The sequence below is a fragment of the Dendrobates tinctorius genome, unplaced genomic scaffold (assembly GCF_039654945.1).
Source record: "Dendrobates tinctorius isolate UK_male_01 unplaced genomic scaffold, ASM3965494v1 ptg000138l, whole genome shotgun sequence".
Taxonomy (NCBI): domain Eukaryota; kingdom Metazoa; phylum Chordata; class Amphibia; order Anura; family Dendrobatidae; genus Dendrobates; species Dendrobates tinctorius.
The window spans coordinates 18,526,691-18,543,447 of record NW_027361806.1 but is presented as its reverse complement, the minus strand read 5'-3'; the positions used below and the strand labels follow the sequence as shown (position 1 = coordinate 18,543,447).

General features: G+C 47.4%; 1 protein-coding gene across 9 annotated transcripts in view; it reads right to left on the bottom strand.

Moving 5' to 3' along the window:
* LRRC7 (leucine rich repeat containing 7) overlaps positions 1–16,757 on the bottom strand; it is a 445,778-nt gene that overhangs the window by 26,545 nt on the left and 402,476 nt on the right. For 6 of the 9 annotated variants that reach the window (XM_073544765.1, XM_073544773.1, XM_073544770.1 and 3 more), the window contains one exon: positions 11,401–11,655. In XM_073544765.1, the coding sequence (XP_073400866.1) occupies positions 11,401–11,655 (255 nt within the window). The remainder of the gene's footprint in view (positions 1–11,400; positions 11,656–16,757) is intronic. The other 3 variants (XM_073544767.1, XM_073544769.1, XM_073544774.1) reach the window with 1 other exon arrangement.

The window sequence follows — 16,757 nt, the reverse complement described above, 5'->3', positions numbered from 1 at the left end:
AGTGTTTACGCTCTTGAAATTGTTCCAGAAAATGAAGTATATCTCCAAGAAAATTATTGTAATTACACGTTTTGTTCTATACATTTTTTTGTATATAATTTCACACAAAACCCCAAAAATGGGCCTGACAAATTTGATTATAGGTACTGAGTTCTTTTCTTTGTAGGTCTCATTCCATTTTCAGTAAACACTAGAATGATGTGCTTTACCAAAAAGCTCAATCTTGGTCTCATCTGTCCACAAGACGCTTTCCCAGAAGGATTTTGGTTACTCGCATACACTTTGTCAGACTGCAGTCTAGCTTTGCTATGTCTGTGTCAGCAGTGGGGTCGTCCTGGGTCTCCTGCTTTAGCATTTCATTTCATTCACATGTGGATGGATAGTTCGCACGGACACTGATGCACCCTGAGCCTGCAGGATAGCTTGAATTTCTTTGGATCTTGATTGGGGCTGCTTATCCACCAACCGGACTATCCTGTGTTACAACCTTTCATTAATTTTTCTCTGCTATCCATGCCCAGGAAGATTAGCTACAGTGCCATGGGTTGTAAAATTCTTGATTATGTTGTGCACCGTGGACAAAGGAACATCAAGATCTCTGGTGATGGACTTGTGACCTTGAGATTGTTGATATTATTCAACAATTTTGGTTCTCATGTCCGCAGACCGTTCTCTTCTGGGGTGGGGTGGCGACTGACAAGCCACCGGCTGTAACAGGGAGTACGAGGCGGGCGACGGCCCGACTCTTGCCACGGACTGGAGCGGGGAACTAGTGGCTGCCGTCTGCAGTGAACTGGCCGCAGCCGCCGTTGGGAGTGGGGCGGCTGCGGGCGGCGAGGGGTAGGCCGCAGCCGCGGGCTGGAGTGAGGCGGCAACGGCCGCGGGCAGGCCGCAGCCGTGGGCTGGAGTGTGGCGGCAACGGCCGCAGGCATCCACGGGCAGGCCGCAGGCTGGAGTGTGGTGGCAACAGCCGCAGATGTCCGCGGGCAGGCCGCGGGTTGAAGCGGAGCAGCGGTTCTCTGACGGCCGACTCGGCGGCGTCCCCCTGCGGTCCAGTGTAAGTGTCCCTCTTGCTTCTGTCCTCTCGGGCCTCTGTACGTCGCTCTGGCTCTCACACACACCCACGGTCTCCTGCTCCTTCTTCCCCGTTCTGCTGACTCACTCTGACTGGCGTTCTCCTCCCCTTTTATATTGGCTCCTCCCCCAGCCCATCTGTCAGTCTCAACGGTCCGGCCCTGAACTCTGTCCCCCGGAAACAACCTGCCCCGGAACCTAGATGACGGTCCCCTTGGTTCCGGCCCGGACACTCGATGGGGGCCCCTTCTCCCACACTTCCCCATCCTGTATGCTCGCCAGTCCTCTGGCGAGGGCCTTAGTCGGCTTGAAGTGGTCTTTGGAGACGACAGTTCTTGTCGCCATACGAATTGGTCCTGTTCGAAACGTTCGGGGGGGTTTGTCAGCTGTTGACCGCTCGAAGCGTCTGAGTTCAACTGTGGTGGAGCCTTCTGGGGTGGTGGAGGGTGGTTGGCTGGTCGACTCTGGCGGGCTGACTGAGTCTACTGCCATGTCCCTACTTGGAGGGTCCACTGATATGACTGGGCAGTCCTCTTCGTCATCTAGGTCCCAGACTGTTGGCGGAGGGTCGGGGACCTGAGGGATAGGCTCGGGTCACGTGGGGTCGGTGGATGCACATGGACGTAACATATTACGGTGCACGGTACGAGTGAGGGGTACACCGTCCTTCTCAGATTGTATTTCATACACAGGTCCATCGGGGCTTACTCTGCATAACACTCGATAGGGGTTTTCCTCCCACCATGGGTCTAACTTGTTTTGCGGCCGCTGATCTAGGACGAGTACTCGATCTGCAGTTCGGAAGTCAGTGGGTGGAGGCAGCGCTCCCCCTGGGTGCTCCAGGTCCTGAAGTTTTGTATGGACGATTCGGTGGAGGGTTTGTAGCCGATGCTGGTGGTTTCGGACCCATGATGATACTCCGGTCCAAGGTTGGGGTTCTTCTGGGTTTAAGTCCACTTCCGTGATTCCTTTGCCTTCTCGACCAAATAGCAGCGAGTAGGGGGTGTATCCGGTCACCCGATTCACCCACACCATTTCAGGGACATACTCAGGCCAGCGGGCCTTTCGGTCACTCTCCAGCGTGCGCAACATTTGGATTAATGTCCGATTAAATCGCTTGCAGGCTCCGTTTCCCTGCGGATAATAAGGCGTAGTTCTGGACTTGTCGATACCATAGAGTCGATGCAATTCTTCCATGACTTTTCCTAAGAAGCACGCTCCCTGGTTTGAGTGTATTCGTTGCGGGCAGCCGTATACTTGGATGAAGTTTTTACAAATTGCATAGGCGGCCGACTCCGCAGATTGGTCTCGGGTGGGGGTGACCACGGCGAACTTAGTGAAATGATCCACCATGACGAGACAATGTTCATACCCCTGGTATGCGGGACCCATGGTTAAATAGTCCACCGTTAGGAGCTCAAGGGGAGCTGAAGTCACTATTGTTTGCACCGGGGCTCGTTGTGCGGATGGTTTGACGAGCTCACATGGGCGGCAGGTCCGGCAAACTTCTTCCACGGCAACGTGCAAGCGTGGATGGTAAGCGATCTGTTGCAACCATTGCAAAGTCTTTTGAGCACCAAAGTGAGCCCCCTTTTCATGGGCTTCCCTAGCCAGCTCGGCTAGTAGGGCTCCAGGCACGACCACCTGCCAGGTTGTATCAGACGACATCCATGACACTGCTTTACGGTACAATAGCCCTTTCTTGATGGTGAATTTTTCCCATTGGCGTAACATCAACAACATGTCCTGAGTCAGAGTCTCTGTGAATCAGTGGGCAGTTTGCCGGTGGTCACCCATCGGCGCAGGAGCCCAATTTCTCCATTTTCCTTCTGCTGTTGGATCCATTTGTCCCGTGGTTGCTCCAGCATCCCTGTGAGGGTCCTGAATGGGATGCCTCCTTTGTGCTCGCTGTAATCACGGCATGGATAAGGGCGAACGGCGTCTCTTCCCCTTCCAATTCGTCGACTCGACTCCTCCCTGGAGTTGTATGCCGAGTTCTGGAGAGGGCGTCAGCATGTACATTTTCGGCCCCTCTTTTATAGAAGATCTTATAATTGAACTTGGCCATTCGAGCCACCCACCGTTGCTCCAGGGCTCCCAACTTGGCATTTTCCAGATGGGCCAGCAGGTTGTTGTCTGTCCGCACTACTACCTCGGAGCCCGCCAGGTGCTCTGCGAATCGCTCCATCATGGCTCACACTCCCGCTAGGAGCTCGAGCTTAAAGGAGCTGTAATTGTCAGGGTTACGCTTGGAGTCATGCAGCTGTAACGAATGGAAGCGGAGGCAGAGATGGTAATGCGCTGGGTCCTGGATCCGGTTAGTTGGTAAGGAGTCGATTCCAGTGATCTTCACACAGTCCTTGGACTCAGATGGCTGTAGGTGGAACGGGATGGCTTAGGCCCATATGGTTGCTGATATAACCAGGTAACACAAGATACTGATATGCTGTGGAAACAGAGAGCATTAGACAATGCACAGAGACTGCAGATGCAGCGCAGACAGGTTAGCATGAGGACCGGATGTAGCAATGATAGATACTCATTGCTCTGGCGCTCTCCCTATGGAAGAGAGGCCAGAAATAGCAGCCAGTGCGCTGCCATTGGTTGACTGCATTTTTTGAATAATGCAAGCCGCCCCTTTAAGAAGGCAAGAGAGTGGGCGGGCGTGCCCTAATAGTCTTAGCTGCAGATCTCCTCACAGGACGCCAGGAGGAGGAGGCAGGAGGAAGGACAGAACGCTGAGCAGCAGCATGAGAGGCTCGAGGTGAGTGCCCAGAACGGAGAGCAGCGGCAGTCCTGGGCACAGCGCCAGGACGAGGGCCAGGTGTAACAGCGGCAGACCTGGGTGCAGTGCCAGGACGGGGACCGGGTGTAACAGCAGCGATCGGCTACCATAGGCGATCACTTTCTCCCGACCATCCTGAACCTGCGACAACACAGCCCCTAGTCCCTGGAGGCTCCCGTCAGTGTGCAGTATGAACGGTTGCGAGAAATCCGCATACGCTAACACCGGGGCTCCTGAGAGTGCAGCCTTAAAGTCTTGAAACGCATATTCTTACAGTTGCTGCCATTGAATTTTCCGTCCATTCGTCCCGGCAGGAGCCCCCTTTAGCAGGTCCTGCAGGGCTCGGCGTGCAAAATTCTTCACGAACCGACGGTAATAGCCGGCCAACCCCAGGAAGGCCCGCACGTCTTTCACCGTCTCGGGGGTAGGCCACCCCTGGATGGCAGCAATCTTTTCCAGGCACGGCGAACGCCCTCAGCCGAGACTACGTTCCCCAGATATTTGATCTGGGTGCGAAACAGGTGGTATTTCTGGGGCTTTACCTTAAACCTGTACTTCTGCAGCCGGCCGAGCACCTGCCCCAACCGCCGCAGGTGGTCCTCAAACATGGCGGAATAGATGATGATATCATCCAGATACTGTATATCAAAGTGGCTTCGAAGTTGAGATCTCCCAGACACTGCTCTATCAACCGCTGGAAAGTTCCTGGGGCGTTGGCCAGCGCAAACGGCATTCGGTTGAATTCAAACAGTCCCATAGGGAGAATAAATGCCGTCTTGGCTCTGTCTTCCTCCGACATTGGCACCTGCCAGTACCCACTGGCCAGGTCTAGAGTAGAGAAGTACGTTGCTTTTCCCAAGGCGGACAGAGACTCTTCTATGTGGGGCAGCGGATACGAGTCCTTAATGGTGCAGGCGTTCAGCTTCCGATAGTCCACACAGAACCGAAGGGTACCATCCTTTTTGCGGACCAGCACGATGGGAGCCGCCCAGGGGCCCTGGCTTTCTCGTATGACCCCTTTCCGGAGCATTTGTGCTAGTAGAGATTTCACCTCCTGATATAGCTGTGGAGGGATTTGTCGATATCGTTCCCAGACTGGGGCCGTTCCTGCTGTGGGGATTCCATGTGTGATGGCGGTGGTACACCCAAAATCATCCTCGTGGCTAGCGAATACTTCGTAATACTGTCCAAGAAGTGTTTCTACCTGGAGATGCTGGGCTGATGTCAGGCCGGAGAGTTCGGCCCGCATTCTTTCCAAGACGGTTCGACCTTTCTCCTGGCTCGAGGTTTCGGCCATTTGTATGGTTCGTATCGTTACTGCCCACGGATCCTCGGGTTGCACCTTTAACTGGACCGCCGGGACTGGCGGCACCTCCTCCAAAGGCTTTACTAGCTTGGCCACTTCGGCCTGGGGCTTCAAGACGATATCTTGGTCTTCCAGGTTAACGCAGCGCACCAGGACGGTCCCTCCTCGCACCGTGGCCAGGGAGCGAGCTACCAGTATGCCAGGGTGCGAGCTACCAGTATGCCAGGGTGCAGACGTTCCGAGAAGCATGGCTCTACCTGCATCTCCACGCCCTCCAATGGTATCGGGGTGCGGATCGGTAGGGCCACCACTGTCTGCCCGGGGGGAAGCTCGAGCGGGGGAGCCGCAGGCGCGATGACTTTGCCCAGCGCCTCGCCCTCCTGGCAGTCCTGGAGTACTCGCGCCTCCTGCACCAGCTGCTGGAAAACCTGCCCTTGGGCCGTGCGGGAACCCCACTGGTTCAAGGGTCTCTTGCGTGGGGTCATTGAGGAGTAGATTGCCAAACTCCCACAGTATGTTCATGCCCAGGATAACTGGATGATGGTGGTTAGTTTCTCCTTGGGTCAGGACCACTCCCCGGCGGCCAAGAGATTTACCACACAGCGTCATTTGTAGCCATACCACTCCGGCGACAGGTACTGGAAGTTGGTTAGCGGCTACCAGTCTTATCATGGATCCCCACTGGGGCCTTGCTGCTTCAGGGAAATGCTGCCGAAAATAAGTTGCCGGCATGGTCGTCACTTGTGACCCCGTGTCCACTAGGCACCATACGGCACGGCCCTCGACCTCTGCCCATGCCACTAGACATTTTGCGACCAGATTTTCGGGACTTCCACCACCCCTCGTTGTGTATTCTGGCTCCGAGCGGCATCCCCCCTGCCCGGAGCCCTCTAGTTTAATGGCCGTCGGGGTGGGTATCTCCCACGCCGCGGACACTCATGTGAAGTGGCCCGGCTCCCCGCACTCATAACACCGGGATTGCGAGGTACGGCCACGCCGAGCATTGGAACTAGGCCGCCCAGTTGTGGATTCGGTTCTCCTTTTCACTTTGGCCAACTTGCCTCTGATGTTCTTCAGCTCTTGTCTCATCTCTTCGATCCACTGGGGTTCAACAGCGCTTACGGAAGCCTCCATGCCCCGGACCTTTCCCACAGGGACCGTCATTCCCTGCTCCTGCTCTCGTACTCGTGCCTGACTCCCCACCTCAGAGAAGGCCATACGTGGGTTCACCCGGACCTGCTCCCGCAATGCCTGCTTGATTAACCGGTCTTGGAGTCCAGTCACTATCAGGTCACGTAAGGTAATGTCGATGGGTCCCACCCCCCACACCGTCCTTCCGTTCGATGGAGGACATTCATATACTGGGTGATGGTCTCCCCCTCTCCCTGCATTCGACTGAACAACCGGGTCCTCAACTCTCCCGCATTGGTTGGATCCCCATGGGTTTCTTCCAGAATCCGCAAGACCCTAGCAAAGGTGTTACGGTGTCCCGGGGGCCTCAACATTACTGAATTCCGGGCCTCCCCATCTAAGGCCATGAGAGCTACCTTGGCTTCTAAGTCAGGGGTCATCGGATGCATGCGGAAGAGCCCTCGCATGTGCTCTGTCCAGCTCCACAGCATGGTATTAGAGCCTGAAAACCGTGGCAGGTTGCTTAGCATAGCCCCTAAAGAAATGCTGGACCGGGGGCCTCCGTTACCTGCGTCACCTACGGCCCGACTTGGTCGGGTGTGCCGCTGTCGGCGCTCGGAGACTGCATCCTGCCGACTACGCCAAATGCGGTACCGGCAGGTACGCGGGATGCAGTGACGAGACGCGAGACTTTATGCTTTTGGTGATAACTTTTTATAAGTATAGATCAGGTGACTAGTCTAAGCAACCAAACGGGTAACAGGGATTGTCCTCGCAGGGACTCAACACAAGCAAACACGGATATATATGAACACGACTACCCCGGCAACGGCCGGTCACTATAGGAATGCGGTATGGCCGACTACGGGTCCTTAATTATATAATGTCACTTATCCGTCCTGACGTCTTCGGCGTCCTGGGTGATGGTTCTTCGCTGGACCCAGCTGCTGAAGAACTGGCGAAGTCTTCGAGCGTTCCGAGGCGAAGCAGGGGCACAACAGGCCCCGGAAGAGTTCTTGGACAGGTGGGCCGCAATCCCCGGACGGGGGTAAGCGGTCGCGAAGTGGGGTGGTGATTGACAAGCCACCGGCGCAGGCTGCAGCTGCGGGCTGGAGTGTGGTGGCAACAGCCGCAGGTGTTATGATTGAGTCACCATAGGAGGCAAAAGCAGAAATACAAGCTAAGTCCAGAAAACCAGAGAAGTTGGCAACTATCAGATTGCAGACCCCTGAACCTATCAACACAACTAGCAGTAGCCGTGGGGGGTTCCTACGATGCCCTAGACCCCTCGATCACAGTCGGAGAAATACATAGGCCTAAAGAAAGAAAGGGGAAATCTAAACTGCCCCAGAGCAGACCCCAAAGCAATAGGCAGCCCCCAACATATAATGACGGTGAAGCAAGATGAAAATACTAACACAGACAGAAAGATAGACTGAGCAAAGACGGGGCCCCAAAACTACCTAGATAGGAAAGGAAAGGAAGGCTGCTGTCTGCAATCTGCCAAAACCCTATCAAAGACAAAAGCCAACCAGCTGATATGAAAAAGGCCCTGAAGCAGCTAGGCTTCAAAAACTGAATCAGCACTCAGGTATTTTCAGAAGACAGAGCTAAATGAATTCAGCACACCCCAGCAGGGAATGGCAAAATCCAGAAAAACAAAGCAAAAACAAAATCAAAGCACAAAAGCAAAAGGCTGAGCAGCAAACTTAGCTTTGGAGGAGCAGGAATTCAGACTGGTCTCCAAGGATCCCACAGAGAAATCACCCGCAGGGCAGAAGGGCGTCGGCAGCATTATATCCAGTCCGTAACTCCACTCAGCCAGTCACAATCATCAGCCTCAGGTGTTTGACAATCAGGCTCACTACCTTTCTTTACCAGAAGAGGGAGTTCCTCGGGCCTCAGTAATGAAGGGGAAAATGAACTCACAACACGCAGGCGTCCGCGGGCAGGCCGTGGGCTGGAGTGTGGCGGCAACAGCCGCAGGTGTCCGCGGGCAGGCCGCGGGTTGAAGCGGAGCAGCGGTTCTCTGATGGCCGACTCGGTGCCGTCCCCCTGCGGTCCAGTGTAAGTGTCCCTCTTGCTTCTGTCCTCCTCTCGGGCCTCTGTATGTCGCTCTGGCTCTCACACACTCCCACGGTCTCCTGCTCCTTCTTCCCCGTTCTGCTGACTCACTCTGACTGGCGTTCTCCTCCCCTTTTATATCGGCTCCTCCCCCAGGCCATCTGTCAGTCTCAACAGTCCGGCCCTGAACTCTGTCCCCTGGAAACAACTTGCCCCGGAACCTAAATGACGGTCCTCTTGGTTCCGGCCCGGACACTCGACGGGGGCCCCTTCTCCCACACATACAAAAGAAATAAAGTTGTGTCTAACAAAACGTGTAATTGCAATTATTTTCTGGGAGAAATACTTAATTTTCCTTTGCTGCATGTACAGCAGATGTGTGCACTTACTCAGGAGTTGAGCCCACTCCGTACAGTGCGGGTGTCGGCTGTGTTATACAGCTGGCACATCTCACAACAGTCACAGCATCAGACTGCTTAGGAATAGGAGGGGCTGCCTCTTGTGGTCACCGGCCCCTTGTGATGTGATCAAGGAGTGCTGATGAGTTTCTGCTGTGTTAATCTGAATAAATAATATCTCATAAGATTTATCCCCTGTAGTGAATGACGAAACAGTAAAGTGGAAGAATTGATGTTTTTTTGTTCGTCACCGCCTATGTAAAAAATTTTTAAAAAGATCAGCAAGTTATACGAACTCAAAAATTAATTGAAAAGAAAACCATACAACTTATACTGCAAAAAAAAAACTTCATATAACTTTATCAGCTATAGTATAAAAAGGTTATGGCTATTAGAAAGCAAAAGAGAAAAAAAAAGTAGAAAAAGAAAAACAAAATGAAAAATTGAAAAATGTATGTGTCTCTAAGAGAGTTAATATATCTTTATGGGTATTAGAGCTCCAAACTCTCTTCATAGACATAATTTTTAAATATAACACATGAGCTACCTGTAGCTAACACTAGGGAGCTCACTGTACTATTATTGAGTCCAATGTATAAACAGTATGCAGAGAGCTCCCCCTAGTGGCAGCTGCATGCAGTCAGAATGTTATCTTTTAAAATGGTGTAAGCGCAGCAAAATAAAGCATTGGTGGCATAATGATGTACTAATAAATTAATTCAATATTTTTTGTGGATGGACATTCACTTTAAGACTATCAGGCAAAAATGTAACTCTGGACTAAGCTGCTATTCTACAGGAATGTCTGTTCCCACCAAAAATCATACACTTGCAGACAATATAAAAATTATGTCCAAATATGATACAAAATACATTTTTAGGATTGGTGCTTGAGGCGGAATTAAAAAGATATGAAAGCATAGATCAAGAGAAAACTGTCAATTTTATGGCATTTCCTATAATTTTATCAGGACGTAATAAAGCGGATCGCCTGAGTCTTAAGTGCGGTCAGTGTCTTTGCCCTGGACGGCTGATTTACGGCTTTGATAAAGTGTGTGATTACACACTGCACAGCTCACAGCATCTGCACCTTATATTAAATAAAGATGTAATGTGACATCATATATAGATAATCTAGAACAACGGCATCTCAAGAGGAAAAGCGTGATGGAAAATCAGAAGGAAAAAATGCTAAAAGAAAAAATAAACGAAAACTAAAATGCATGCTAAGGCTATGTGTACTTAAATGTCTGTCATCCTTTATACACTTTCCTATTTTGGGCTTTATATCTGCATGAATTTTTCCAGTTTTTTTACATGGCGGCACACTGAGACAGAAAACTCTTTATTCTTTCTTTGAGAGAATGTCTTTTTGCAGTATGTATGAGTTATAATTTTAATTGCAGTATTTTTGGACTTCATATAAATTGTTAATTAACTTTTATTAACTTTTTTCTAGTGGGAATTAAAGGGAATCTGTCACCCTTCTTTTGGACTATGAGCTGCCGGCATCGACATCAGGGGCTTATCTACAACATTTTGTAATGCTGTAGATATGCCCCCGATGTAACCTCAAAGATAAGAAAAAAAAGTTAGATTATACTCACCTCAGCGTCCGGTCTGCTCCGATGGGTGTCGCGGTCCGGTCCGGCACCTCCCATCTTTATACAATGCTGTCCTCTTCTTTCCTTCCTGTCGTGGCTCCGGCGCAGGCGCACTGCTCTGCCCTGTTGAGGGCAGAGCACAGTCCTGCAGTGCGCAGGTGTCGGGAGAGGTCCGGCACCTGTGCACTGCAGTATTCTGCTCTGCCCTCTACAGGGCAGAGCAGTGCGCCTGCGCCGGAGCCACGACAGGAAGGGAAAAAGAGGACGGCATCGTATGAAGATGGGAGGCGCCGGACCGCAACACCCATCGGACCAAGAACGGACCGCCCCCCGGTGAATATAATATAACTCCTTTTTCTTCTCTTTCAGGTTACATCGGAGTGTTATATACAGCATTACAGACTGCTGTAGATAAGCCCCTGATGTCGATGCCGGCAGCTCATAGTCCAAAAAAAAAGGTGACAGATTCCCTTTAAAGAAAAAAAAAAGCAATTCTGCCATAGTTTGAGCTTTTAAGATTTTCATCATTCGATACTTGTTATAAATAATTTATTCTATAGGTTGGTGTGCGTTTTTTATGTATTACTACCTTTGCACAAAACTAGCACATTTATAGAGGAAAAAGAGCAACGTTTTACTGTAAATGGGTAGTTACAAATATAATAATACTATAAAAATGCAAGGAACTGCATAGAATTCTGAAGCTGAGCTTGCTCCTTACGCAGCGGGAGATTACTGTTATACAAAGCTAGGCTCCAACTACTATGGTCGAGATGGGAGATAATGGTGATCCTGGCCAGTAAACCACTTAGTTGCAATAGTCAATAGGCATCTAGGCGGTTAGTCAGTGGTAGTTGACCCAGTCTTTCTATGTGCCCCGTGCCCCAATTGGGTGGTGCTATGAACTGTAATGTAAGTGAAGGGGCTAATAAAGACCCCCAGCTGTGCCATCTTTGTACTCATCCTTGGTATTAGTATGTCCATAACACTCCACAATATTAAAATTAATATATAAACAGAGGCAAGAAGTGATCCCACCTGCTCAGGATATCCATCCATACTCCTCTGTCCTTTTGTTTGTATCAAGCAGCGTCCGGACTGAGGGCCTCTTTGTGCAGCTGGGATCTGGATGGGCAGTGGAGATTGGTACTGCTGAATGGTCACTTTGTTCATGCCAGCGTCATAATGCGGTTGCTCCCTTGACCTGTGCTGCAGGCTCTGCGATCCCATCAGCGTTTGGATATGGCTACCTGCCTGTGGGTAATGTAACCCGTTAGGCAAAGCTTCAGGAAGCTGAAAAGAAGCAATTGTTACAGTACATCTCACTCGTTCTGCTAGAAGGGGACCTCTCGTGTGCATGATACCTGACCGTCATCCACCCCCTTCAGACATCTATAGAAGTTCCCGATCTATGGATGCAAAGGAGGCTATGCTACCTGCTACACTAAATGGGCCAAGATTGTCCCTCAGGAAACACTCAAGAAGGATCTGGGCCACAGTTGCCCAGAGACTTTTGATTTTTCACCCATCACAATGTTACGTTACTTCAGGAGCAATCTCTAAACTTGGAGGGGGCCTCTCATTTTTTTCCAGGGTATCATCTGAAAAATTGGCAATGGCAAAGAGGAGGATTTTAATTAGGGGTGCAAAGTCCTAATCCCATCAAAAAGACATGCAATAAGGCATGAAACCACACCCACATAAAGTCCTAATATCAAGAGAACAAGCAAAAGAGAGTTCCTAACCGAGACGGAAAGTTGAGACACTCGGGGTTCATTGGAATAATAACCCAACATTTTGGGTAGGCCTGGAGTCGAAGTTCTCCTCACCCATAAAGGGGCTATCTCAAACAATAATTATACACAGAATAGATGATAAATGATCGCTGCATATTTGGAAGCCAAGACCCTTACTATTGTCAAGAACAGTGGTCCCAAAGTTCCCTACATATGGAGCAATAATGAGCATATGTGACCAGCATGCCTTTAGCCAGACGGTCACACATGCTCACTACCAATCCAAATAATGGGGGTCCCAAAATCCCTATGTCAGTGGAGTAGAAGTGAGTATGTGTGACCAGTACTCTCATGGACGATATATTGAGTTGCTGTCAAACTTGCTCCATTCACACAGGGACTTTGGGTCCTCCCATTCTTATGATCGGTGGGGTCTGCAAAATAGATTATAATTTTATCCATGTCATTTTAAACATTCTGGAAAACAAGTGACCGCCCCGTGGGTGGTGGAAGTTGCACAGGTTTGGATTTTAATTGTAACGTCAACCCACCTATATTGACCCAACTATTTGGGTAGATCTCCACTTCAAAATTATAACTCATCGGCAAAGCTGGTGCACTGGTCATCAGATCATAATTTGGAATATTGTGGGGGTTTTTTTTTTTTTTTTATATAAATTCTTTATTTAAGAATTTTTTATCAAACAGGAAAAACATAAAAGAAAGAATACATGGCATCTTTTCCATGTCATGTAGAACAAGTTACTATTTGCATGGCCAAATGTATTCAGAAACTAAACAGAGGTCACTAACTAAGTGAGAGTAGAGAGGTAGAGGGGGTTGACACTTGGGGGAAGTTGGAGGGTGGGGTTAAGGGTTTCAGAGTGTCCTGCTTAAGATGATAATGCTGAATAAGAGGTTTGAGAGTGCAGTCTTTCCGACGAAGGTATAGACATGAGGAAATGTTAGGATTGTAACGGGTTATGAATTTTCTTCTGGTGGTTTTTCTGAAGTAATTAGCCATCGGGTCCAGGAGTCAATAATTTTTGAGTTTTTGGAATTAAATAGTCTAAGTTTTTCATATATGCCTATTTGATTTGTTTCTTTTAACCATTCTTTACATGAAGGGTTTCAGCTTCTTTCCAATGTCGTGCAATGGGTTATTTTAGCGGCATTGATCAAGTGAGGAATTAGTGGTTTCCTTCTTAGCAATATATTGGAAGGGTCCAAGTTGAGAAGAATACAGACTGGTATTATTGGTAGGTCTATATTAAGGACGGGTGTTATTGGTATGTCTATATTAAGGACGGGTGTTATTGGTATGTCTATACTAAGGACGGGTGTTATTGGTATGTCTATACTAAGGACGGGTGTTATTGGTATGTCTATATTAAGGACGGGTGTTATTGGTATGTCTATATTAAGGACGGGTGTTATTGGTATGTCTATACTAAGGACGGGTGTTATTGGTATGTCTATATTAAGGACGGGTGTTATTGGTATGTCTATATTAAGGACGGGTGTTATTGGTATGTCTATATTAAGGACGGGTGTTATTGGTATGTCTATATTAAGGACGGGTGTTATTGGTATGTCTATATTAAGGACGGGTGTTATTGGTATGTCTATACTAAGGACGGGTGTTATTGGTATGTCTATATTAAGGACGGGTGTTATTGGTATGTCTATATTAAGGACGGGTGTTATTGGTATGTCTATACTAAGGACGGGTGTTATTGGTATGTCTATACTAAGGACGGGTGTTATTGGTATGTCTATATTAAGGACGGGTGTTATTGGTATGTCTATATTAAGGACGGGTGTTATTGGTATGTCTATACTAAGGACGGGTGTTATTGGTATGTCTATATTAAGGACGGGTGTTATTGGTATGTCTATATTAAGGACGGGTGTTATTGGTATGTCTATACTAAGGACGGGTGTTATTGGTATGTCTATATTAAGGACGGGTGTTATTGGTATGTCTATACTAAGGACGGGTGTTATTGGTATGTCTATATTAAGGACGGGTGTTATTGGTATGTCTATACTAAGGACGGGTATTATTGGTATGTCTATACTAAGGACGGGTGTTATTGGTATGTCTATACTAAGGACGGGTATTATTGGTATGTCTATACTAAGGACGGGTGTTATTGGTATGTCTATATTAAGGACGGGTGTTATTGGTATGTCTATATTAAGGACGGGTGTTATTGGTATGTCTATACTAAGGACGGGTGTTATTGGTATGTCTATATTAAGGACGGGTGTTATTGGTATGTCTATATTAAGGACGGGTGTTATTGGTATGTCTATACTAAGGACTGGTGTTATTGGTATGTCTATATTAAGGACGGGTGTTATTGGTATGTCTATATTAAGGACGGGTGTTATTGGTATGTCTATACTAAGGACGGGTGTTATTGGTATGTCTATACTAAGGACGGGTATTATTGGTATGTCTATACTAAGGACGGGTGTTATTGGTATGTCTATATTAAGGACGGGTGTTATTGGTATGTCTATATTAAGGACGGGTGTTATTGGTATGTCTATACTAAGGACTGGTGTTATTGGTATGTCTATATTAAGGACGGGTGTTATTGGTATGTCTATATTAAGGACGGGTGTTATTGGTATGTCTATACTAAGGACGGGTGTTATTGGTATGTCTATACTAAGGACGGGTGTTATTGGTATGTCTATATTAAGGACGGGTGTTATTGGTATGTCTATATTAAGGACGGGTGTTATTGGTATGTCTATACTAAGGACGGGTGTTATTGGTATGTCTATATTAAGGACGGGTGTTATTGGTATGTCTATACTAAGGACGGGTATTATTGGTATGTCTATATTAAGGACGGGTATTATTGGTATGTCTATACTAAGGACGGGTGTTATTGGTATGTCTATATTAAGGACGGGTGTTATTGGTATGTCTATACTAAGGACGGGTGTTATTGGTATGTCTATACTAAGGACGGGTGTTATTGGTATGTCTATATTAAGGACGGGTGTTATTGGTATGTCTATACTAAGGACGGGTATTATTGGTATGTCTATATTAAGGACGGGTGTTATTGGTATGTCTATACTAAGGACGGGTGTTATTGGTATGTCTATACTAAGGACTGGTGTTATTGGTATGTCTATACTAAGGACGGGTGTTATTGGTATGTCTATATTAAGGACGGGTGTTATTGGTATGTCTATACTAAGGACAGGTGTTATTGGTATGTCTATACTAAGGACGGGTATTATTGGTATGTCTATATTAAGGACGGGTGTTATTGGTATGTCTATATTAAGGACGGGTGTTATTGGTATGTCTATATTAAGGACGGGTGTTATTGGTATGTCTATACTAAGGACGGGTGTTATTGGTATGTCTATATTAAGGACGGGTATTATTGGTATGTCTATATTAAGGACGGGTGTTATTGGTATGTCTATATTAAGGACGGGTGTTATTGGTATGTCTATATTAAGGACGGGTGTTATTGGTATGTCTATACTAAGGACGGGTGTTATTGGTATGTCTATATTAAGGACGGGTATTATTGGTATGTCTATATTAAGGACGGGTGTTATTGGTATGTCTATATTAAGGACGGGTGTTATTGGTATGTCTATATTAAGGACGGGTGTTATTGGTATGTCTATACTAAGGACGGGTGTTATTGGTATGTCTATACTAAGGACGGGTGTTATTGGTATGTCTATATTAAGGACGGGTGTTATTGGTATGTCTATACTAAGGACGGGTGTTATTGGTATGTCTATACTAAGGACGGGTATTATTGGTATGTCTATATTAAGGACGGGTGTTATTGGTATGTCTATACTAAGGACGGGTGTTATTGGTATGTCTATATTAAGGACGGGTGTTATTGGTATGTCTATACTAAGGACGGGTGTTATTGGTATGTCTATACTAAGGACGGGTGTTATTGGTATGTCTATATTAAGGACGGGTGTTATTGGTATGTCTATACTAAGGACGGGTATTATTGGTATGTCTATATTAAGGACGGGTGTTATTGGTATGTCTATACTAAGGACGGGTGTTATTGGTATGTCTATATTAAGGATGGGTGTTATTGGTATGTCTATACTAAGGACGGGTGTTATTGGTATGTCTATACTAAGGACGGGTGTTATTGGTATGTCTATATTAAGGACGGGTGTTATTGGTATGTCTATACTAAGGACGGGTATTATTGGTATGTCTATATTAAGGACGGGTGTTATTGGTATGTCTATACTAAGGACGGGTGTTATTGGTATGTCTATATTAAGGATGGGTGTTATTGGTATGTCTATACTAAGGACGGGTGTTATTGGTATGTCTATACTAAGGACGGGTGTTATTGGTATGTCTATATTAAGGACGGGTATTATTGGTATGTCTATACTAAGGATGGGTGTTATTGGTATGTCTATATTAAGGACGGGTATTATTGGTATGTCTATATTAAGGACGGGTATTATTGGTATGTCTATATTAAGGACGGGTATTATTGGTATGTCTATATTAAGGACGGGTGTTATTGGTATGTCTATACTAAGGACGGGTATTATTGGTATGTCTATATTAAGGACGGGTATTATTGGTATGTCTATATTAAGGACGGGTGTTATTGGTATGTCTAT